Source organism: Penicillium diatomitis (genome assembly GCF_028827545.1).
Source record: "Penicillium diatomitis strain IBT 30728 chromosome Unknown utg000005l_segment0_segment0, whole genome shotgun sequence".
NCBI classification, from domain to species: Eukaryota; Fungi; Ascomycota; class Eurotiomycetes; order Eurotiales; family Aspergillaceae; genus Penicillium; species Penicillium diatomitis.
The window spans coordinates 1423046-1446912 of NW_026623177.1; the positions used below are offsets into that span (position 1 = coordinate 1423046).

Here is a 23867-nt window from a genome sequence, read left to right on the forward strand (position 1 = left end):
TGATTTGCTGCTGTTCAAAGTTCATACAGTACTGGTTACCTGTTGCGACTAAGTAAACCTCAAAACCAGTGGTGTGCGGCCAGTGCCGTGCTGATTAGCTGCGGGGTGACCGCCCGCGAAAAACCAGAGAAATAAATCCTTCCCCCTCTACACTTTTTTTCGACCTCCACCTCCACCTTCGCTTTGGGCTAATTCGTCCTTTGCAGTTACTGGGCCAGTCCCAAAAAATTTCCCATTCTCTGACCGACTCGTTGTTCAAACAGTGCAGACTCGTTTCCTCCAGGAATTTACCGCGTGGAGGCTGTCTTTTTGTGTGTGTTATTGTGTGTCTTGTTTGTAATCTTTGGCGCCGAAGTGCCCAGCCGTTGCGAACATGGACGTTTCGGCCCTTCGAGACCGTATTCAGGCGACCTTGGACGCGAACACAAGTAATCGTCAACAGGCGGAGATCGATCTGAAATATGTATGTTCCATCGGCTGTTCCTGACTCGGTCTTTGATCAGCTAGCGGGACTGACCTTTCGGGGACTCTTCCCCTCTCCAGGCCGAAACGCAGCCCGGCTTCATCAATGCGCTGTTGGATATTCTTCAGACTGAACAGAACAACGCCGTTCAGCTTTCTGGTAAGTGACCCGACAAAGACCGTTTTTATACGCTACTTGATCGGGAATCTAATCAGCCCTCCCTTGTTCTATTGTAGCCGGTGTTTACCTGAAGAACCGTATCAGCCGAGGATGGGCGCCAGTGGAAGATAACCCTCAACGGGCTCCTATTCCCGAAGCTGAGAAGCCGGCATTCCGGGAGCGACTCATTCCTGCGATGGCTTCGACACCCCCCAATGTTCGCGCCCAGCTGGTGCCCCTCCTCCAGAAGATTCTTCAGAACGACTTCCCCGAGCGTTGGCCTGGATTCCTCGACCTCACTCTCCAGCTTCTCGGTACAAATGAGGCAAACACAGTCTATGCGGGTCTGCAGTGCTTGCTCGCCATTTGCCGTGTTTACAGATTCAAGGCCGGCGAGAAGAGGGAGGAGTTTGATAAGATCGTGGAGCACACTTTCCCTCAGCTTCTCAGCATTGGTCAGCGACTAGTCGATGAGGAGAGCCTCGAGTGTGCGGAGATGTTGCGCATCGTGGTCAAGGCGTACAAGCACGCTATTTACGTAGGTGGTCGTTTTTGCCGAAAGAGGATGGTCATCGTACTTGGTTGCACGCTGCTGACCTGTTCTGCCTTATAGTTCGAGCTGTCTCCGGCTCTCCAAACTCATCAGGCGACTGTGGACTGGTGTACCCTGTTCCTGCGAATTATCTCAAAGGCTCCTCCTGCTAGTGCCATGGCAGAGTCGAAGGAAGAGCGTGAGCTGAACCACTGGTGGAAGTGCAAGAAGTGGTCATACGCCAACCTGAACCGTCTCTTCATCAGGTACGTTGCGCATCTCAAATTTCTTGCGGCTCGTGAGACACAACGGAGTAGAACTGATCCCCAAATCTCTGGGATATTACAGATACGGCAATCCCACCACGCTCACAAAATCTTCCATTCCCGACTACACGCCTTACGCCAAGACATTCATCACGAACTTTGCGCCCGAAATCCTCAAGGGCTACCTGCAGGAGATCGACAAGTGGGTCTCCAAGTCCCAATGGCTTAGCAACGCGGCTCTGTCTTATACTCTGGTGTTTATGGAGGAGTGCGTCAAGCCGAAGGCTATGTGGGATCACCTGAAGCCGCACATGGATAACTTGATTGCGCACTTCGTCTTCCCTATCATGTGCCAGTCTGATGAAGACATTGAGCTTTTCGAGGACGATCCGTCGGAGTATCTCCACCGCAAGCTCAATTTCTATGAGGAGGTGTCCGCTCCCGATGTCGCCGCAACAAACTTCCTTGTGTCTTTGACCAAGAACCGCAAGAAGCAGACCTTCTCTATCTTGACGTTTGTCAACAGCGTTGTCAGCAAGTACGAGTCTGCTGCTGACGACCAGAAGCAGCCGCGTGAGAAGGAGGGCGCTCTCCGAATGATCGGGTCTCTCGCGTCTGTGATTTTGGGCAAGAAGAGCCCTATTGCTGACCAAGTGGAGTATTTCTTCGTCCGCCACGTTTTCCCCGAATTCCGCAGTCCCCACGGCTTCCTTCGCGCACGCGCTTGCGATACTCTCGAGAAGTTTGAACAGCTTGACTTTAAGGATCCCAACAACCTTATGACAATCTACCGCAACATCCTGGAATCCATGACCGACCCCGAGCTGCCTGTCCGTGTTGAGGCTGCCCTTGCCCTGCAGCCTTTGATTCGTCACGATGTCATCCGTACTTCCATGCAGCAGAACATCCCCCAGATTATGCAACAGCTGCTGAAGCTGGCCAATGAAGTCGATGTTGATGCGCTCGCTAATGTTATGGAGGACTTTGTTGAGGTCTTTTCTGCTGAGCTGACACCGTTTGCCGTCGCCTTGAGCGAGCAATTGCGCGATACCTACATGCGTATTGTCGGTGAGCTCCTGGAGCGAAACGCCACCAAGGCTGGTGATGACGAGGGATACGGAGATTTCTTGGATGACAAGAGCATCACTGCGTTGGGTGTGCTGCAGACTATTGGCACTCTTATCCTGACCCTTGAGAGCACTCCCGATGTGCTGCTGCACCTTGAGACCATCTTGATGCCTGTCATTAGCATTACTCTGGAGAATAAGCTGTACGACCTGTACAACGAGGTCTTCGAGATCATTGACAGCTGCACTTTCGCATCCAAGGCCATTTCCCCCACCATGTGGCAAGCCTTTGAGCTCATCCACAAGACCTTCAAGGCTGGTGCTGAGCTTTACTTGGAGGACATGCTTCCAGCTCTGGATAATTATGTTTCTTACGGCTCAGACATGCTCGTCCAGAACCCTGCTTACCTTGCCGCTATTGTTGGCATGGTCGAGGACATCTTCCGTGACGACAAAGTCGGTGGAGTCGACCGTATCTGCGGCTGCAAGCTGGCCGAAACTCTCATGCTCAACCTTCGTGGCCACATCGACCAGTATATCCCTCTCTTCATTGAGTTGGCCATGGTTGTGATCGATGCCGGCGAGGCTCGCACCAGGTCCTACCGTATTCACTTGATGGAGATGATCATCAACGCCATCTACTACAACCCCGCCCTCAGTCTGCAAGTTCTTGAGGCCAAGGGCTGGACCAACAAGTTCTTCAGCACTTGGTTCTCTAGCATTGACCAGTTCCGTCGGGTTCACGACAAGAAGCTATCCATTGCTGCGATCAGCTCATTGCTGACCATGAAGGCTGCTGACGTTCCCGTGAGCGTTCAGCAAGGGTGGCCCCGCCTGCTGCAAGGCGTCACTCGACTCTTCCAGACTTTGCCCGCTGCTCTCAAGTGTATGTCATTCCGGCTACCCCCTCTCCTTGTACGACTTGAGGGTTCATTTTACTAACCCTCGACCAGCACGTGAGGACGCGACTCGCGAGTCCGACTTCACTTTGGACGATGATGAGGAGGAAGATGACGAGGACAATGACTGGGATGGCGAAGTCGAATGGAACGAGGGAGAAGAGGTGGAGGAGGCTCTTGAGGGCGACATTGCTGATGAGAGCGCTGCGTACCTCGACTTCCTCAATAAGGAAGCCCAGAAGTTCAGCAACTTTGCTGATGACGATGATGACGACGAGCTTGACGAGGAGAGCCTGCTCGAGACCCCTCTGGACAAGCTTGAGCCCTACGGCATGTTCAAACACGTCTTCATGAGTAAGTCACCCGCTTATATTTCACGCTGTTATCTGTCGAATGGTACTCATGCCTTGTTTGCTTCTTCAGGTCTTCAATCCGAACAGCCCCAACTCTACGAGAATTTGACGAAGGTTCTCGGTCCCGAGGAGCAGCAGATTCTTCAATCTGTATTCCACGAGGCCGACACCAAGGCCCTGGCTGCTGCCAACGCCGAGGCCGCCGCCGCTGCGGGCATGCAATCGAACGGCAACCAATAGATTCGAAGAAGCAAAACAAAAAGCAGTGGTGGGAGTCGACTGCCAAACTTTTTTCCATGCAGTGGATCTCCCATTCGCTCTCACGAGACATATGCCCAGTTCATGTCTTTTCTTTTTCTCCTCCTATCCTTTAGACCAATTCATGCCTTTCCCCCTTATTTCTCCCCCTTGCCTGCCTCGATGTTTTTTTTTTAATGTGACTCTGTTCATTCCCCCACCCCCGGCTTTGTCGCGTCTCTCCCCAATGTTGATGTGCTCCTCAAAAAGTACCCATCTCATGCTTTCCATATCTCCATATCCATTCTGTTCTTTCTCCTTTTTTTTCCCCTCAACTGTTTCCATTCTTCTGGAATCCATGTTCGATTGCACAGATTCCCCCGTTTTGAGACATTCGACTCATCGTCATATAGTACATCAGCGACGCAATGCCATGGAATTGCGCTCAGAATGCTCATCTCATCCAATAGCTGTACAAGATCCCTTGAATTTGGGTATTTTTCATCACCTGCTTACAGTGGTGGTAATGCCAGTGTGACTGTCTATCTGTACTGACAACCCCTACTTAGCCATGGAATGTTTTTGGTTTCTCCTCATTGATCAGGTACTCAATTAAGCTAGGGACTTTGCGTCGTGCTTCGCCATCGACCGTCCCCATCAAATTTTATATCACGTGACTGTCCCCGTGTTGATGTCATCCCCTCAGCCGCATCACATGTGGCCCACTTGGCTACTCAACTTCCCTACGTTACGAGATGCTCCTTCGAAGATTGTAGCGTCGCAAGTTGCAAACGCCATCCATGGGACTGTCGAAGCAAGTTCCATTGGCAGTATCTTCTGGTCAATTACTGGTCTTCCGACGAAAGATCACTCAGTCCATGGACCTTTACAGAGCCCAAGGATATGGTCACTTTTTTCTCAAGGCAGTGGAGGTGATCGCAGCGGCCCGGAAGCCAGAGAGAAACTCCCAACGTCATGATGATGAAGATCTTCTTCCCTCCCCCGCCATTCCATGTCTTTGTCTGACGCTGGCGGGGCATTGGTGGCATGCAGGTTTAACCTGGTCATCTGCGGTGAGATTCGGTTGTCACGTCAGTCTATGCTAGTGTTGACTGAATGGTACGAAATGACTAAGTCTTAGTTGCTAGATAGCAGGTAGCAGGTAGCAGGTAGCAGGTAGCAGGGAGCGTTCTAAGACGTTGTTTGAGTGGTTAGGGGGGCAGCTTCGTACATGACTTGGCGTGGGATTTGTAGCTCTCCCCCCTCCTGGCCCCGCTTGACCCAGCTACCTCGATTGTACTGCCTTTTATAGTCCATCATCCACGTTCTTTTCCCTCGATTCCTTCTTTCAACAACCATCTGCACATCTACCACCTACACACATAGGACTATCCAGGTGAGTCCATCTGAACAGCCATTATATCAGTCTCATCTACCTATCTACCTCTTGCATTCCAGTCCCATTCCTGTCCCTGTTCCTATCTCTACTCTATCAAGGCACTCAAATCAATGCATCGCATCGGCCCCAATCTCCCTCCCATCTCCATTTCCAATTTCTCCTTCCAAGTACTCTACTCCTACCAGAACTCCCACTCACCAATCTCCAGTCGAACTCTCCACCCTTTTTATCACCAACCACAACAGAATCCACAAACATGCCCGCTCAAGAAGGCCGCCAATCCCCCGAGCCCCAGACCCAGTCCGGCGCCCAGTTGCACGAGCCCCCCGCCAGCGGCAAGGTCGACAACAAGGCTCCGGAACTGTCCCATGAAAAGGACAACAGCAAGCCCGCTTCTCTCGAGAGTAACCCCACGCACCCGTTGGAGAAGGCCGAGGCGGAGAAGTTCAAGAAGCAATAGGCGGGATCGGGCTGTCGATGGACTTGGCGACGGTTGGATCGGGGGGTGAGAGGGTCGGTGTCTGCATCTGATTCGAGACTCGGTTAGTGGGAGAGAGATGGATTGTAATTGTTGGACTTATTTTTATGGAGTCTTTTGAGAGAAAAACGAGATTGTGGTTATTTTTTGTGCAGTTCGGTTCAGATTCAGAGGGATGTACTTTCGGATGCGAGCATGAATCATGGCTGGCGGCCTGCCGTCTGGGCACAAACCAAGTGTGTTGTCAAGTTGGGAGTGTGTGTGCGCCCGTTTTGAAAAAGTATTCAACTTTGTTTTCGGCATTGATAAGATCTCGGCGAGGAATTAAGTGGATAAATGGGGTCGTATTTGGAAAGCTCATGATAAGAAGCTCGGAACAATAAAGTGGGATAACAAAACAAAAGTATCGAAAGAGGCTGACCCGGTCGCAAAAAGACACCCAACTCATCCACTAAGTATGACCGGTCGATTAAGGAAAGGTTTGAAAATCATATCAAGAACACGCTATCGTAAATAGTATCATCGCCATTTTCACACTCTCTAAGCCTTAGGCTCAGCAGGGGCGGTGGTGCCAGCTGGCTCCGAAGTGGGCACGGTTCCAGGGGCAACGCCGGCGGCCTCGCTGGCAGACGCAGCGACACCTTGCGACTCGCCAGTCTTGGCCTCACTCGACTTACCCTGCTTGAGGTTGGCCAGGTGGCGAGCCTCGGCGTGAATGTCCAGCACCTGCTTCTCGGTCTTCTGGTAGAATTCACGGAGCTTCTGACCGGAGGGTGTGCCAATGGCCTTCTCAAAGTAAGATGCCAGACCACCAAAGCTGCTCACGGCCTTATCGGAGATCTTGTAGTTGTTGTCGAGGTCGCGCGCGCGAGAAGTGGCGCCGAGCTTCTGGTCCAAGTTGGTCAGGTAGCTCTGGAACTTGGTGGAAACACCGTGCTGGTTGTCCAACTCGAGAGCCTTCTCGAGAGCCTTGTCGCTCACAACGTATCCATGGGCAAGGTACTCGGCGAAAATACGCGAGCGAGGCTTCTCCTCTTGAGGGATGTGGTGCTCATCCTTGGACTCGACATCGGTAGCGCCCGCGGTGGACTCCTGGGCTAAAGTTCCGATGCTCTTGGCAGCTTCGACGTGCACAGCAGATGAGCCCAATTGGGTCTGATCGAGGAGAAGGGCAGTCTTGGCGGCACTGTATGTTTCCAAGAAAGACGAAAAAAGATGGTGTAAGTGAAAAAAAAATCAAATCACTTGGGGGATCCCCCGTGACGACGTGACGAGAGGAGGTGATGACACCAGCACCAACTGGAGTGCGGGGTAACTTACGCTTCTTTCTCGAAGGTCACGGTAGCCGACTTGGTCGCCTCGGCCTCGGACGAGGTGGGAGTAACAGAGAGACTGGTGATCTTTCCGCTGTAATGTATGTTGTCAGTGATTGCGATCTTCTTGAATGTAGACTCGCACGACTCTTGCGACTGCGAGCTCCTTGACCTCGTGCGGGGCAACCTACCAGAAACTGAAGAAATCGCGCACCTCCTTCTCGGTGGTGGCGGGGGAGATGTTGGAAACGTGGATAGTCGAAGCCTCAGACATCTTGACAAATGATAAATTATCTTTTGAGAGCGAAGAAGTGGTTGAAGTTGAGAGAAGTGAAGACTGTAGACTGGGGAAAAGATGTTTGGTTTATGTGGAATGATAGTTTGGGGATGACGGTCCACACTATTTAAGCAACGCTTGCGCCACACATGACGTACAAGCGGGGCTTGCACCGCCTGGTGCCTGGCAGTGGCGACTTTACATGTGAACAGTCCAGAACCTAGTGCACATGCTTTGAGTGCAGGTAGATCAGGGCAGGAGATTATTTCCTTCGGTACCTGAGGTCGTCGCTTGAGGCTCGGTCAAGCCATACGCCAAAACCAACTGAAGGCGAGGACGGATGGGAGGGGTTCTGGTCGAGAGCTTCATGATGCCTTCGAACCAAGTAGTAGTAAAGTACTTCTGCGTTCGGACTAAATTCTATCATCCGCCTCACGCTTTACGATCAAAACGACTGGAAACCAGAGAATTCTCTTTCTGTAAGACAGCATGACAGGAGCCTAACCTTCCAGCATCGTCTGAGTTCCTGTCTGACCGTATCTGATCAAGGTCGCTGAAGGCACACCCACAAAATGGTTTGGTAGAAGTGACCCATGCATGGCATTTATTAGATTGTAATGCTAATCGAGTCCTGTTGAAGAAGGTGACCATCGTCTTGAAAGTAAAGGGACACATGCTGAATTGCGGTGATCACGCCGTGATATGATGGCGACAACACGGCGGAAATAGAAAAATAGTCTACACAGGCGTCCAGTCACAGTGTAAAAATAGGCTGCGCCTGGCAGTAAAAGAATCAAAGGTTGAAACCAGCCCATCTGCCCCCGAGATCACAGACCCGTCACCTGAAAAGATGAGGCGAAATGAATCAAAGCACTCTCATCGCCCCTCATTCCTCCTTCTTCTGCTTCTTCATCGCGATCTCCAAATCTCGAATTCGTCGGCGCAGCTGTTCGTTCTCTCGCTTGACATTCTCCAATTCGGACTTGTATGAGGCCGCATCGGCCAGCTGTGTCTGCGAGCCCGCACTGCGGTGACGGTAAATGGGTGGCTTACCATGATTCACCAATTGATCTCCATAGCTATGCTGCTGCGCATAGGAGGTGATCGACCCAATTGAGGGACGGCGGGAGGTGAGAGAAGGTTCGCGGCTCCGCATCACTCGAGAGTGAGACATGGATGACTCACGTGAGGGCGCAATACCTGTGACGCCGCCATTCTGCGAGCTCTGGGCAGCAGTGTATGCACTGAGGCTGGAACATGATCGCTGGCGTCGGGAGGTGTGGAAATGGGCAAAGCTGCCCAGCAAGGGGGAGGTTTGGTGCGGGTCGGAGTGATCATTCATAGTCGAAGATGACGAGGCTGTGGATGCGACAGAGGCTGTCTGCTGCCGGAGAACAGAGAGTTCTCGGGTAAATCTGTTTACCTGAAGAATGGAAAGAGAGTAAGGAAGTCGCAGTCAGCGGAGATCTTGAGCGGAGCCGGGGGGTAGTCTTTAATGACTGCTATCTGTTTCAAAGCTCACCATTGCCTCCTGTTCCCTCTCTAGCGCCAGGTGAAGATCTGAAGGGGACATTGGTTTCGGATGTCGAAGTGGACCTATATAGACGGCATGACAGATTCAACGTCAGTCACTTCTCTCTGTCTCTACAAGTGACATCTGCCGGTCAGGAGTCGCATACCTTCCAGCACCGTGCTCATAATCTCAGCTCCCATCACCTCCAACGTGGAATCCCCTTGATGCAAGACTGGACTTCGTTGACTGCGAGCAGAACTTGATTTCTTGCGGGCTAGTTGGGAAGGTGATGCAATCGCCGGCATGATCGTGGTCGCCGCTCGAGGGCGGGGGCTGCTTGGAGTAGCTTTCAGTGCGGCCGCCATTGTGTCGGAAGCAAGTCGTGGGAGTCAGTTGAACAAAGTTGATAGATCAGAAATGACGCCGCTCCGAGCCCGCCGAAGGCATATGAGTGCGGGGATAGCTCTGAACTGATCTTCCGACAGCTTTTATGTCCTCATGGAATACTGCTGCAATCAGATGGATGAATGTGGCAAGATCCAAACACCGGCCCCCTTGATAGGAATGTTTATCAAAACAAATCCGTACGAAGGGGGAGGGGAGGAGTATGATGTCCTGGCGGGGTAGATCAACAAGCACATCCAGAATTTGACCTCAGACGGCGGCGGATGGATAGAGTACGTGTGTTGTGTAGTATGGAGTCGGAGATGGACGGGGAAGCTGAAGGAGGGTTAAGAGCGGGGATTATGGGTTCGGACGCTGGACTTGCTGTCAATGTAACAGACGAATAGCGCTCTCAATTATTCATGCACCAAGTAAGTGTCGGTTGCTGCAGAGACTACCAAGCTAGAAGGTCATGCACAGAGTTGAAGCAGCGAAGAAATAATATCCACTGGCGGATGAGGAGTCACTCTGCCGCTGCATGAGCTGTGCTTGATCGCTCCTTTCGGCGGCTGTGCTCCGTTTGGCGGCGACCATCGCGATTGGACCGTATGCCGCTTGATCACATGCATCTAGTGTGTCGAGACACATAGTTCAATTGTTGTGGATTCCAAGATTCCATCCTACTTTATCAAAGGCAGTTATTGTATGTTATAATGACTGTTCATGACGGGTGGTTGGATGGTTTCTGGTGGTATGTGGAAAGGAGTAAAATTGGACAAGACGATCGTATAGTTAGGTTATACTGTATAGTGTATAACTTCGGCATTGATCATACTCATAGTGCATAGTTATACGACCAGCTAGGTAGGCATGCGAGTATTGAGCACAGCTGTGTGGTACAAACTACAAAGTACATACATGATACTACTACATAGTACATACTAGGTAGATACTGTTGTACTTTCTAATGCATGTGTATCAGCATGTGCTGTCTTCTGCAAGATATTGTACGGTAGCAACCTCGGGTTCCGTTTTCAGTTATGCCAATTGAGCCCTAGGTAGTAGTCATTGCTGATTGTCTCGAGTCCGCAGATCCTAAAATCTCCTCGAGGCCTTTTCGGGATTGGATGATTTCAAGGAGTGCTCGGACCCAGTCTCCAAAGCAAATCTCTTTCTCAAAGGGAACAGTCAACTACTGTACACTGGATCATTAATGTCAATAGTCCTGCACGGACAGCGGCATCATCAGCTAATCACACCTACTATGGTTCCAAGCTTGGCTACTTCCTAGGTTCCTACACTCGATGCAGTAGCTCCAGATAAATGCCAAAGGATTGACTTTTTACGGCAAAAAACAGAGATTCCGTATTCTCGGTGCTGTTGGCCCTAACGTATACAGCTCTTAGGAGTAGGTAGTCCCACCTGCACTATCTAATTCGCTTGCACTCATACAGTAGCTCATAGGGATGTTCATTTGGTTCAGTCGGGAGATGCTGCCTTAGGGGGTAATAGAAGTACTAGAAGGTAGTATTAGGTACTAGATAGTATCTTAGGATTGAAGTTAAGTTAGATGATTAAGTATTGTTGCGATAACTACCTACCACAGGCCCTCACAACATAGTATATGATGCTGGACCTCTGATACCAGGTCGCTACAGTCGTAGCAGTGCGACCCAGTTTGAACGACAAGGTCAGATGGCGGTTACTAGGTTCCGACAGCCGTGCATGAGTTTCGAGTATCCCTCGCATCGGAGCGAGTCATGGGCAACCGCTCATACTACCGTAGTAAGTACCGATCGTGGAGATGGATACCGAGGGTGCACTACTATATTCGATCTCATCCGCCCTCTGGACATGCGGTGACTGGCCCTCTCCCGTCTTCCGATTCAGCCATTTGCGTCCATCAAAGGGGATCTCCACAGCAACGAAACTCGTAACCTTGCAACAACAGTTGAAATTCGAGGAACAAACCAGGCACTCAGGCACTGGGCCCTACCAGCCTGGTGTTTGAAGGACAGTGGTGACCAGAGGTTGAGATAACATAATCAGATCATGGGATCTGAGTGGTCATAGAATCGGACGGATCCATCCACTAGCAACATGGGCAGCAAAAGGCGGAGAACGAGCGAGCCCACCCTAGACTCCGATCGTCCATGAAATTGATCACGGGAAGGCCGACACAGACTGGTGCCTCGAGACTCTTTGACTTTGACATTCGACCGGCAGCTTCAAGTCCCCCAAATGTATTTTACAACTTTCTCTTGCTGTCCCATTCTCCACGCGACATCTCCCCTAACTCACCCCATCTACCAATAGATCATGGCAAGTCATGATGGACCCATCCACTGAGAGTCCCGCCGACATTCCACCGTTCGCGAAACCACTCGCTCCTTACATCAAATCCCGCCAAGAGGCGCTGCACATTCGCCAGGCCTTGACAGCCTATCTGTGCTCCTTTATCGTCTGCGGAGAAGGGACGGGCCTCTCGACGGTCTCTCACGGCTTTCTTCCTCAATGCACTCCGTCCGAGGCGGTGACCGACGTCAAGCGTATCCCGGCCGACTTGTCGGGACTTCGAAAGAACTACCTGAAAGCTCTGCAAGCCAACGTCGCCGCACGAAAGGGGTTCAAACGGACTTTTGAGGATATTGCGGCCCTGAGATGTCAGACAGCGTCACCCAAATCATCGGTCCAGTCCGGGGATCGTCCGGATTCCGCCGCAGGTCTCCAGGATTACCTTCAGCTCTTGCGTGATCGTCGGCGATATACCAAACTACAGACATTCCAACAATACCTGGATGAGCTGAAAGCAAAAGATGTGGGAATCCCGCGGAACTTGGAGGAAGGGGAGCAACCCAGTGCATCGTCGGATCCATTGAGTCCATACAAAGATGATTCTGGTACGAGCGTTGCCGGTCGTGCCGAAGAAGGTGACAAGACGAGCCTGGAGGAGCTAGTGCACCAGCTTGAGCGAGCGGTTGTTCGAGCTCGCTCGCAACTAGACACCGAGAAGCATCTCTTTGAGAAGATTAAATCGCGACAGACCTCTGGAAATGGTGATGCTACGGGAGCTGTCGCGCCACAGGTGAAAACGATGGCACTGCAGCGGACTCGTGATGAATTAGTCCAGTGGGTAGAACAACGGCTGCTCAACGAAGGGGATCCGGACGGAAGTTTGGTGCAGGATCTCGCGCCTGAAGACTTAGAAGAGGTCAATGAATTATTGGGAGATCAAAAGTCTCGAATCAATGAGCAGTACACGGCATATCTTGAAGCGCGACAAGACTTGCTCGACGCGGCTTCCCGTGCTTGTCAGCCTGTGACCGTGACCCGGGAGCGCCCCCTTCGAACAGCACCGAGATCTGAAACGGTTTCAGCATCGACACCGGGACCCGACCCACTAGAAGTCTTGTCTCTTACCACTGACGCTCTCCTGCCACTATCCAAGAGTCAGAGAGCTCTTGCGCTACAGCGATCTTACATGGCGGGACTTCTCGCGAAAGAGAGATCCTCTACTCTCCGTGTCTTGCATCGACTGTGTGACGAAAGCCACCTCCTCCCCGAACATCCCGTGCCTGCTAAGCCACCACGATCCAAGTTCGCCAGCGGGATACTTGCATCCGGTCTTGCTTCTCAGCCTGTGGACACCACTCCATCGGATGAGGTGGTTGAAATGGCCAAAGCCTGGTCTTTCGCATCCGGGGCTGCAACTCAGCAGGAGCGCGACTATGTGCAGCAAAGGCTGACGCTAGGAAAGGAAGTTGCCCGGGACGCGCGAAAGCTACTCCGGGATGTCTACAGTATGCTAAAGCAAGACTGGGAGCAGGGCCCGCATGAGAATGACAATCTGAAAGGGATCTCTCGGGAATCAGCGAGAGCATCTTGCGGGATAGCTCATCATGACGGCTCGCATGGACCCTGGAGTGGTCTTGATGGAAGTGTTTGAGACTAGCAAGACTCGAGACTTTATCACGCTGAGTGACTATTTACACTCAATAAATATAATCTTAGTATTTTGGTTTTTGCCAAGGTTCAGCGATCCGGCTAATTGCCACAGATAGAAGCCAGTGATCGAGTCTTGTGGTATGACCTATGCTAAACCTCGTTTCACTTCTCTGAGCAGTCACGTTCAAGCTTAATTTTACGATCAAGCTTTCATCAAGGGTTCTCGGAAGGATCGCTCTAGAATCTGCAGAGAACACCCTCGTTGCGATTCATTACACACAACAATAATCGGTCGTATTGGTCCACGATAGTGAGAAAAAAGTGTATGTGTTGGCCCACTGGTCCATGTTTGCAATATGGGGCAGGGGGGAAACCCCTATCGGGTAATACCTATGACGTAGCATGGAGGATTTATCGGAGACAAGAGTCACGGGAGCACCCATTGAAGAGTCATCGCGTCCTACTGTTTTTTTGCACGCGAGCAGCTCGGAAACCCTACTAACCTTTGTTCCTGCAGTAGCAGCCAATTAATGTTTGATTCTACTAAGCCTTTGTGCCGGTATAATCTGTAATGACTTTAATAGTAGTAGATACTAGGTAGTAGGTACAATGCCAAGATGAAGTAGAATTACCTATACAAGGTAGATTCAATTGTGTGTGCTCATGAATGTCAATTGATCGACTCGGCAAAACTACTGTTTGCCCTGCATTTCGGGACGAGCAGGACATAGTTTTGCGTTCACATCTCGGGCTAATGCAGTTGAACAAGGTCTCAAATAGGACATCTGGAAGATAGACAGGATGCAACCTCAATCAGATGGAAGCCTTGTCTTTCTTGAGATTCCATTCTATTCCTTCTTCTATGGACTCTATAACATAGAGTATAGACCGTAGTCTGTAGTTACTCTGTACAGATCGATGCAGGTTCCCATATTATCAATATCCAATATCCAGTGGTCCACTACCCAGTCCCTCCAAACGGGACTACGACCTAAATGGGTATCAAATGCAGAGAAACTTACATAGAGGAAATAGGTAAATTATGACTCAGTGGGTGCACCATACTTCCTTTCCTTTTCCTTTTTTTCCAGCGTCCCACTTTTGCGTGATGCTCGCCAACAATGGGGCCCGTTTATTTGTCGAACGCCAAAGCGAGCGTCGATCCTCAGTGGGTCGGTGGTCGCGATAACGAACAAGTCGTCTTCAGGGCGACCGTCCGGCATCGGCATTGATCCCCCGTTTAATTCTTGGGGCCATCCCGTCAAAATTTAAGGCTTCTGGCAAGAGTCAACACCATTGAGTTTGTCCGAGTGTAGGTCTGTTCGACCAGAGCTCAATTGAGGCGATATCCACGGGAGTATATGACATCTTCCTCACGGTAGAACATGAGAGTCACCTCTCCGAATTTCTTCCTCTTGGATTGAGCAATGGTTGCGGAGACACCCAGACTGCCCGAGCGTAGATATGGACGGCATGCAAACTTTATGGGGGACGGCCCCAGTTTACCCACCGGATCCTGTTGGCGACGACGATGGCCGATTCCAGTCCCACGAGGGGGAAACAATCGAGAGAGGACCACAATGACTCGTGGGAAGACAGTGACTCATCGTCGATGATGGCTCACGCATTGAACAGAGACTCAACAGGCATGGATTAAATGGTCCTGGTCGCCGATCATCAGCTTATCTTTGTCCTTCACCAAAAAAAAGTTTTCTTGCCTTTGTTCCTTCCTGTTCACTCACCCCTTCTCTTCTCTCTACAACGGATCCAGCCTCAATTGCAGTCTGCCTACCAGCTTGAGTGCTTCATCTGGTTCATCTGTCTCTCTCTCTCTTCCTTGTCGTCTGCTCTGCCACTCTGACCTCTTCTTATTTCTGTGGCTGGTCCGTCTCTCAACGGAGTGTGGAAAACTGGAAAAAGTGGAACCGAGTGGACGGTGAAGGCAGCCCGACTAAACCAATTAAAGTCGGCGGAAAAAAGACCAGGCCTCCGATAATTCGGAGCACCCGCTGGCGAACCATCCTCTCTCTCTCGACGTTCCAGGAAACCCCAACGTCGTCAACTTGAGAAACCATTCCCTTCCTCTCCTCCTCCTTCCATTCCTGCAATTGAATTGAACCCCCCTCTCATAAATCTCTGAGAGTCCCGCCTGAGCAGCGCTATGGTTCTTGCTGCGCGTTGTGGCCAAGCGGCGACGCTGCTGCGCCAGCGATGTCTCGCTGAAGCTCGTCCGGCCCTCTCCCTCCGCTCCTTCACCTCTAATGCCTCCGTTCGATCTACGGCCTCTGTGCTGCGCCTGCAGAAGATTCCCTCCGCCGCTCGCTCACAGCAGCTGCGTGCCTTTTCCAGCACAATTAGCCGTCTGGCCGCGGCTCAAGATGCTCCGTCTTCAGAGGCCTACCTGGCCAGCGGCGTCGTCAAGCCCGGCCGGAATCTGGTCGATGTGAAGAAGGTCCTTGTCATCGGTAGCGGTGGCTTGAGTATCGGTCAGGCGGGCGAGTTTGATTATTCCGGTACGTGCAATGCATTAATTGATTGCGAATGAGAAGAAATAGTCTTATTGTGGCACAATTGAGTTTATCGGAGCTCTTCCAGGGTTCAATTGGTGGCCTTGCGCACCTTTTTGACCCCATGATGACTCAAGATGGCACCTCCGGGCAAGCTATCCGGCGACGTGCGAGATCGGTCTTCCCCCGGTCGTTCTCCATACCCGTTGACACTACAAACTTGACGTGCACCTCTTCACTCATTGCTTGGCTGCCACAGAAAAAAAGAAAATGGACAAGCCCCAAAAAAAATTTTAACCATCAAATATTTCCGCTTACTGACGATTCCTTCTTTTCAATTGCACAGGTTCCCAAGCTCTCAAGGCTCTCAAAGAGGCCGGCGTCAAATCGGTGCTCATCAACCCTAACATCGCGACGATCCAAACAGACCACAAGTTGGCCGACGAGGTCTACTATCTCCCCGTGACCCCCGAATATGTCACCCACGTCATCGAGCGTGAGCGACCGGACGGTATTTTCCTGGCCTTTGGTGGCCAGACGGCCCTCAACTTGGGTGTGCAGATGAACCGCATGGGCATCTTCGAGCGCTACGGAGTGCGCGTCCTGGGTACCAGCATCAAGACCCTCGAGACCAGTGAGGATCGTGACCTGTTCTCGCAGGCTCTGAACGAGATCAACATCCCCATCGCCGAGTCCATCGCCGTCAGCACCGTCGATGATGCGCTCAAGGCCGCCGAGTCCGTCGGCTACCCCATTATCGTCCGATCCGCCTACGCGCTGGGTGGTCTCGGTTCCGGCTTCGCCGCCAACCCGGATGAGCTCCGCGATCTGTCCTCCCGCTCGCTGTCCCTGGCGCCCCAGATTCTCGTCGAGAAGTCACTGAAGGGCTGGAAGGAGGTCGAATACGAAGTCGTCCGCGACGCTGACAACAACTGTATCACCGTCTGCAACATGGAGAACTTTGATCCTCTCGGTGTGCACACCGGCGACAGTATCGTGGTGGCTCCCTCGCAGACCCTCTCGGACGAGGAGTATCACATGCTCCGTACCGCGGCCATCAAGATTGTCCGTCACCTGGGTGTCGTGGGTGAGTGCAATGTGCAATACTCTCTCCAGCCCGACGGTCTCGATTACCGTGTCATCGAGGTCAACGCTCGTCTGTCGCGTTCATCTGCCTTGGCATCCAAGGCTACCGGTTATCCTCTGGCCTATACCGCCGCCAAGATCGCGCTCGGCCACACTCTGCCCGAGCTTCCCAACGCTGTGACCAAGACTACCACTGCTAACTTCGAGCCCAGTCTCGACTACATCGTCACCAAGATTCCTCGATGGGATCTGAGCAAGTTCCAGCATGTGAACCGCGATATCGGCAGCGCTATGAAGTCTGTTGGAGAGGTCATGGCTATTGGCCGTACTTTCGAAGAGTCCCTGCAGAAGGCTATCCGTCAAGTCGATCCTAAGTACCTAGGTCTGCAGGGTGACCACTTCGAGGATATCGATGAGGTCCTCCGGAACCCTACTGACCGCCGCTGGCTGGCTGTTGGTCAGGCCATGCTGCACGAGGGCTACTCTGTGGACAAGGTGCACGAGCTTAGCAAGATTGATAAGTGGTTCCTCTATAAGATCCAGAATATCGTTGACTGCAACAACGAGCTGAAGGAAATCGGAAGCCTCTTCGGTGTTACCGCGGAGACTATGCTGAAGGCCAAGAAGCTCGGCTTCTCGGATAAGCAGATTTCCCTGCTTGTCGGTGCCTCCGAGGACGAGGTGCGCGCTCGCCGTAAGTCCTTTGGTATCACTCCCTGGGTCAAGAAGATCGACACTCTGGCTGCCGAATTCCCTGCCGACACCAACTACCTATACACCACCTATAATGCTAGCTCCCACGATGTCACCTTCGATGATCACGGCACTCTGATCCTCGGTAGCGGTGTGTACCGCATCGGTAGCTCCGTCGAATTCGATTGGTGTGCCGTCAACGCCACCCTATCTTTGCGCAAGATGGGCAAGAAGACCGTGATGATCAACTACAACCCCGAGACCTACTCCACTGACTTCGATACCGCGGACAAGTTGTACTTCGAGGAGCTGAGCTACGAGCGTGTGATGGATATCTACGAGTTGGAGAGCGCCAACGGCGTCGTTGTCTCTGTCGGCGGTCAGCTGCCCCAGAATATTGCTCTGCGTCTGCAGGAGACTGGTGGTGCCAAGATTCTCGGCACCGACCCTCAGGACATTGACAAGGCTGAGGACCGTCACAAGTTCTCGCAGATCCTGGACAGCATTGGTGTGGACCAGCCTGCCTGGAAGGAGCTCACCTCCGTCGCCGATGCCGAGAAGTTCGCCGAGTCCGTGGGCTACCCCGTCTTGGTTCGTCCCTCCTACGTGCTGTCCGGTGCTGCCATGAACGTCATCTACAGTGTCGATGAGCTCAAGGAGAAGCTTCTCAACGCCAGCGCCGTCTCACCGGACCACCCCGTCGTGATCACCAAGTTCATCGAGGGTGCCGAGGAGATTGACGTTGACGCCGTCGCTTCCAACGGTAAGCTCCTGGTTCACGCCGTGAGCGAGCACGTTGAGCCCGCTGGTGTCCACTCTGGCGATGCCACCCTGGTCCTTCCCCCGGTCAACTTGGAGGCGCCTGTTATGGCCCGCGTCAAGGAGATCGCCGAGAAGGTTGCCAAGGCCTGGAACATCACCGGTCCCTTCAACATGCAGATCATCAAGGCCGATCAGGAAGGTGCCGAGCCCCAGCTGAAGGTCATTGAGTGCAACCTGCGCGCTTCCCGTTCATTCCCCTTCGTCAGCAAGGTTCTTGGTACCAACTTCATTGATGTGGCTACCAAGGCCCTTGTGGGTCGTGATGTTCCCGAGCCCGTCGACCTGATGGTGCAGAAGCGTGACTACCTTGCCACCAAGGTTCCTCAGTTCTCCTGGACTCGTCTGGCTGGTGCCGATCCTTTCCTGGGTGTGGAGATGGCCAGTACCGGTGAGATGGCTTGCTTCGGTAAGGACCTGATCGAGGCCTACTGGACCTCTTTGCAATCAACCATGAACTTCCGCATGCCCGAGGCCGGTGAGGGTATCCTGCTCGGTGGTGATATCACCCAGCCCTACCTGACTTCCATTGTCAACTACCTGAGCCCTCTGGGCTACAAGTTCTACGCTGCCAACCCCGAGGTCAAGGCTCACCTCGAGTCCACCTGCAAGGACAATGTGACTGTCACCGTGATTGAGTTCCCCAAGAAGAACAAGCGTGCCCTCCGTGAGGTCTTCCAGAAGTACGATATTCGTGGAGTCTTCAACCTGGCCAAGACTCGTGGCAAGACCCAGCTCGACGAGGACTATGTTATGCGCCGCAATGCTGTTGACTTTAGCGTGCCCTTGTTCATGGAGCCCAAGGTATGTTTGACTAACCTTTAATCCTTTTGATATATCAAACAACAGTATTCTAACCCCGTCTTCTCTTCAGACCGCTACTCTCTTCGCTCAATGCATGAACGAGAAGCTTCCTCGCCCCGATGGAATCCCCTCCGAGGTTCGCACCTGGGCTGAGTTTGTCGGTGGCAAGGAGGCTCTATAAGCCATTCAACGCAAACCGTTCAACATTCAGTTCAAAAGTGTTTAGTGATTGGAGGCTCCTTTATATTCCCATTTGTTGTCTTCGCAGTTAGATGTTCGTCTCTGATTGTCATCTTCTGTAATTTTTGTTGTTGCTTTGGGTCCTTTACTTTATCTTCTATTCTTTTCTTTTTTTTTTGGTGCGGTACACCAAAGGCGAATTTGGAGACGCAGAGTATTTTGAGTGCTCTGTTGTCGCGATGATTTTGAGAGTTTCCTCCCTGGCAGAAAAAGGGCATTGTCGGGGGCCTGGTCTTCTTGTGTAATATTCATGTGTGATGGTTGCTTTTCTTTTTCATTCCAAAGATGTTTGTTGGGATCTGGTTCAAGTGTGTTTTCAGCGCCCAAAGAGATTTCAGATACTGTTCTTCAATCTTCCATCTGTAGGTGGTATCATGATGGTAATCTCTTGGGTTCATCCATGATTAATATAAGTTTGAGATTGATATCCTCAATCTGCCACAATAAATGAGCCAGCGTCTTGTGCCAACTGAAGCCCTGTGCCTTGGCCAGATCGCGAGCGATCCCCTCCCTGATCTGGGCGAGATGGCGGTGTATCTCTTACGAAATTGGGTATTTCATGGCAAACAGTAAAACCGGGCACCAGGCATGAATCTCATCCTCACTGGGGATAGAGGTCAAGGTATTGTGTCTCCGTCTTGGTCAAAATTCAGAACAAAGCTGTGACATCATGTTGAGGACAATCCAGCCATGAATGAGCAATGAGCATACTACATTAATCGGATGCCCAAAAGTCTCGCGTACTCCAGTTCATTTTTATTGCATGTTTCTACGAATCAGAATTGATCGCAGATCTCCCAGGCCACGCAAGACAACGTTCACTTGAAACAGTCTACGAGCGTCTCGAACCATGTCTGTTCTTCTGCCGCTTCCGAATAGAACCAGTCGTAACCCTAGGGGAGCCCATCGCTGTCTGCATTGGACATATGGAGGTTCTTAGAGGAATATCCACGTCTTTGACTCGGACTTGATATGTCTAGTGCCACTCTTGAGGATCACTTTAGTTGTAATAGTGTAAGCCGCGCAGTGGACTTGTTTATCTACATTCTACATAACTCCATCTCGGGCTGTTTAGTCACATGATCTCTGTCAGCTGATGCGCCTTCAACTTTTCAGGATCTCCTTGGGGCCATGTTGATGCCTTATTTGCCTGAGGGTGTCAAAGTGGATACAGAGTTTATCTGTCGGGACTCGGTAGACACGTGGGTAATAATATATAAATTTTTGGTAAACTCTTGCTAAAACTGCCTAATACCACCATTGGATTAAGCAGTCAAGACTAAAGAGCTCTCCACGTCACACGAAGGCTATTCATCCAAATCTTATCCCCCCCATTAACACTACTACATACCCTCATGCAGTCCGCCATAAGGAGCTCTCCGAACGGTATTTCTTCGACGGTCTCGAATGCCTCTCCTGGTCCAGCACCAAATGGCATGGGCAATGGCTTATTTGCCACAAAAGATGTTCCAATCGGCCAAAATGTGGTCCATGCAAAACAACCCCTGGTAGCGGTGCTGGACACGCCGCGCTTGGAGGATACGTGCTCGGGCTGCTTCGGGAAGCGGCAGATGGAGACAGGGACGGAATTGAAGGCTTGTACGATATGTCGGATTGCGAGATATTGCGATAGGGTATCTTTTTTCCCCATTTCTCCTTTTGTCCCTTTGTGTTGCCTTTTCTGCATTCTCTCTTATTAGCTCTCTCTTTCTCTCTCCCTCCTTTCAGTTGACTGGAAACAGATGAGTGAATGCCCGATGGAATTATGATGGAAGTTCTACCTGGCTGAGGTCACCTCAAAGTACGGTACCAACATATTTTGGTTCGAGCCCATGTTGCTGACTCCAACATGGAACCGGCGTGAACCTCAGCTCCACAGACTACCCCCTGCACTCACCTGAATATGACCCAAGTCCTCCATTCTTTCTATGTGCAGCGTCTCTAATACAAGGAACACAGACCTGTCAAATCAAAGACTGGAAATCTGGGCATTCTTTGGAGTGTGCAATCTTCCAGAATCTCAAGCCTCAGATTCTACCCGTCAATGGACGGGCGCTATTACGCATCGTGCTTCGTGCCTCCAAAAACAAGTGTCCGCCTGAGGAGATGAAGCTGTTCACCAATCTTGAGACTCATATCCAGGAGGTCTCAGAGAGTCAGGCCCATCTCGATCGCATGAACCTGTTATCTAAAGCGGTCAAGAACTACTCGGATGTGGATATTAGCCAGGAGGTTATTATGGGCTATGCGGCACGGGTATGTGAAAAGACTGATTATGATCGATCATCTGTTCAGAGCAGAGTTGGCCTGATGAAAGAATTCACACTGACTTGTGCCTCCTCAGTTGGACATCAATTCATTCAATCTGACTACGGCCATGTATGACCGCATCGGTCTCTACCTACATCCGTTTGCTGCTCTGATCAACCACAGCTGTGACTACAATGCCACCGTCGGGTTTGACGGTGAAGAGCTCTATGTGAAGGCCATTCGTCCCATCAAAAAGGATGAGCAGATCTTCATCTCCTACATTGACACCACCACACCCTATGCAGTCCGCCGCAAGGAGCTTTCTGAGCGGTATTTCTTCAACTGCCTATGTACTAAATGTGCCAAGGGAACCAACACACCCGAAGATCATTTCATGAAACCACCATGGGACACAGCCGCCCTGGAAATTGCAGAGAAAGAGGCCCTGGAGCTGATGCAAGAGGCCACACACTTGGACAGCAAGCCCCAGGAACAAATCAAACCCTTGGAGTCTGCCATGCACATCCTCAAGAAAACCTCACACTGGCCACTCACCCGCCAGCCCTATGCCTCACTACGGGACCAGCTCATCCTCTCCCTTCTCTCCGTCAACAATTTCAGCAAAGCCTTTCTCCATGCTGCCATCAGATACCTGCGCATTGATTCAGTCATCTACAGCCCCAGCCATCCCATCCGTCAATTGCACGGCTGGGTGCTTGCCAAGCTTGCTATCTACTTGTCCCAAGAAGGGTTTGAGTCAGAGTTCAGAGAAGCCGCGTTGATCCAGGAATCACAGATGAATTTCCACTATGTGCTATGGTATCTGCTGGCAGATTTGACCAGTCGGCAAGGTGAGAGCTGTACCGTTCCCAGCTTCAAGAGGCTTGTTAGTGCCAATTTTGCACAGGTGCACAATGAGTTTAAGGCAAATGGGATAGATCCAAGTAAGTCAAAGGCGGTTGTGAGCGGAGAATGGAAGAAATTAGAGAGACTGGTTGAGATAGCCTTGGATAGAGAATGAAACAGGCGGAAGGGGATTGCTGCCTGCCTGCTATTCTCCATTCAAGTTTTGACGCCCAGACGTCGCATTGAATCCAGGTGGCTCACTTACTTTCAAGGCAGCGAATTCAGATCATTTCATCACTGAATTTTTCTCTATGTAGGATCGGACCTAGTTCCAGCACGCTCCGCCCGCATCCAGATCTCCAAGGCCGTAGACGTGGCGGAGTCTTGGATAGTCTGAGGCCTACCATTAATTGTCCAGGTCGGGATCTCGAGCATCCTGATCCAAGTAGTCCGCGATGGCGGGAAATCATCATCGCGGCACGTTCGCATGGGCACAAGCCTATCTCTTCGTATAGAACAATAGGTGATTGTTTGGTAGTTTAATGTTTTGCCCGGGCCTCTAGAGCACGACTTCTAGGACGTGTCAAGTTGAGGGCATCTTCTAGATCGCGAAGGCTAGCCATGTCGCTCGACGAGCACTACTTGCAGTTCCAATGAGGCTTCACTCACGACTTTTGATTGTCCTTTACTTCTCTGCCGTGCGATTTTTCTTCTCTCAACCCTTCAACGACAACCTCTAACCTCTTTGACTGAACAGTTAACAGTGGAAAGTGAAGAACATGGCCTTCAAGGTAAATGAGCTCGCTGACCCATGATTTTCCCCTTCATCAAGTCTTCGGAACTCGATGGCTGATCGGATCTCCCATATTCCTTCAGAATTCCTTCCGTCTCCGAGAAAACGTTCATAGAGCCAAAGCCTTCCTGCAGCGACCCCTACAAAAGGTAAACCGAGCTATGAGCAAACTTCGTCCTCAATCTGCTAGCTGCAGCTTCAACTATGAGGGCTATGATGAGCACTACGACCTCAGCCAACCTCTCACTGCCTACTTTCGGTACGCCCCAGTTCGAGAGTGGCTCCCACCACTCCACAGCCGACGAGGAATGGAAATGACACCCATCATCAACTTTCCCTATTCATATGAGGACGATCTGTACATCACTCTCTACCGAGTACGTTCAAAGTACCCCCGTTCTCTCAGCTCTCTCTTGTCCAGGATTTCATCCATGCCAATTTTGTGGTCTGCACTCCTACAATGACCAGGGCTACATCCATCGGACATTCTGATAAGGGAACTAATCTTCTGCTTCACCGCGCCTAGCTCGCTCCTTACTCTGGC

At 51.4% G+C, this 23867-nt stretch overlaps 8 protein-coding genes across 8 annotated transcripts; 6 read left to right on the forward strand and 2 right to left on the reverse strand.

Annotated features, from left to right (window-relative positions):
- Positions 1-373: 373 nt before the first annotated feature.
- N7539_005122 (putative nonsense-mediated mRNA decay protein (Nmd5)) lies at positions 374-3979 on the forward strand (the record flags this gene model as incomplete). The annotated part of the gene is made up of 7 exons (XM_056934724.1): positions 374-463; positions 544-622; positions 700-1160; positions 1236-1420; positions 1503-3373; positions 3441-3740; positions 3810-3979. 7 exons carry the CDS (start codon positions 374-376, stop codon positions 3977-3979), a joined length of 3156 nt encoding a protein of 1051 aa, XP_056789918.1.
- Positions 3980-5631: 1652 nt separating this feature from the next.
- N7539_005123 (uncharacterized protein) lies at positions 5632-5835 on the forward strand (the record flags this gene model as incomplete). Its single annotated transcript, XM_056934725.1, has 1 exon — positions 5632-5835. The coding sequence occupies one exon, from the start codon at positions 5632-5634 to the stop codon at positions 5833-5835; it is 204 nt and encodes a 67-aa protein (XP_056789919.1).
- Positions 5836-6393: 558 nt separating this feature from the next.
- vip1 (putative actin cytoskeleton protein (VIP1)) lies at positions 6394-7440 on the reverse strand (the record flags this gene model as incomplete). The annotated part of the gene is made up of 3 exons (XM_056934726.1): positions 6394-7039; positions 7174-7260; positions 7358-7440. 3 exons carry the CDS (start codon positions 7438-7440, stop codon positions 6394-6396), a joined length of 816 nt encoding a protein of 271 aa, XP_056789920.1.
- Positions 7441-8329: 889 nt separating this feature from the next.
- On the reverse strand, positions 8330-9321 carry N7539_005125 (uncharacterized protein; the record flags this gene model as incomplete). The annotated part of the gene is made up of 3 exons (XM_056934727.1): positions 8330-8866; positions 8966-9039; positions 9123-9321. The coding sequence occupies 3 exons, from the start codon at positions 9319-9321 to the stop codon at positions 8330-8332; spliced, it is 810 nt and encodes a 269-aa protein (XP_056789921.1).
- A 2348-nt stretch (positions 9322-11669) lies between these two features.
- On the forward strand, positions 11670-13286 carry N7539_005126 (uncharacterized protein; the record flags this gene model as incomplete). The annotated part of the gene is made up of 1 exon (XM_056934728.1): positions 11670-13286. One exon carries the CDS (start codon positions 11670-11672, stop codon positions 13284-13286), a length of 1617 nt encoding a protein of 538 aa, XP_056789922.1.
- A 2160-nt stretch (positions 13287-15446) lies between these two features.
- Positions 15447-19375, forward strand: N7539_005127 (carbamoyl-phosphate synthase (glutamine-hydrolyzing) CPA2; the record flags this gene model as incomplete). Its single annotated transcript, XM_056934729.1, has 3 exons — positions 15447-15798; positions 16139-19194; positions 19265-19375. 3 exons carry the CDS (start codon positions 15447-15449, stop codon positions 19373-19375), a joined length of 3519 nt encoding a protein of 1172 aa, XP_056789923.1.
- Positions 19376-20789: 1414 nt separating this feature from the next.
- On the forward strand, positions 20790-22705 carry N7539_005128 (S-adenosylmethionine-dependent methyltransferase; the record flags this gene model as incomplete). The annotated part of the gene is made up of 3 exons (XM_056934730.1): positions 20790-21068; positions 21394-21690; positions 21779-22705. 3 exons carry the CDS (start codon positions 20790-20792, stop codon positions 22703-22705), a joined length of 1503 nt encoding a protein of 500 aa, XP_056789924.1.
- A 604-nt stretch (positions 22706-23309) lies between these two features.
- On the forward strand, positions 23310-23849 carry N7539_005129 (uncharacterized protein; the record flags this gene model as incomplete). Its single annotated transcript, XM_056934731.1, has 3 exons — positions 23310-23321; positions 23407-23700; positions 23745-23849. 3 exons carry the CDS (start codon positions 23310-23312, stop codon positions 23847-23849), a joined length of 411 nt encoding a protein of 136 aa, XP_056789925.1.
- Positions 23850-23867: the final 18 nt, after the last annotated feature.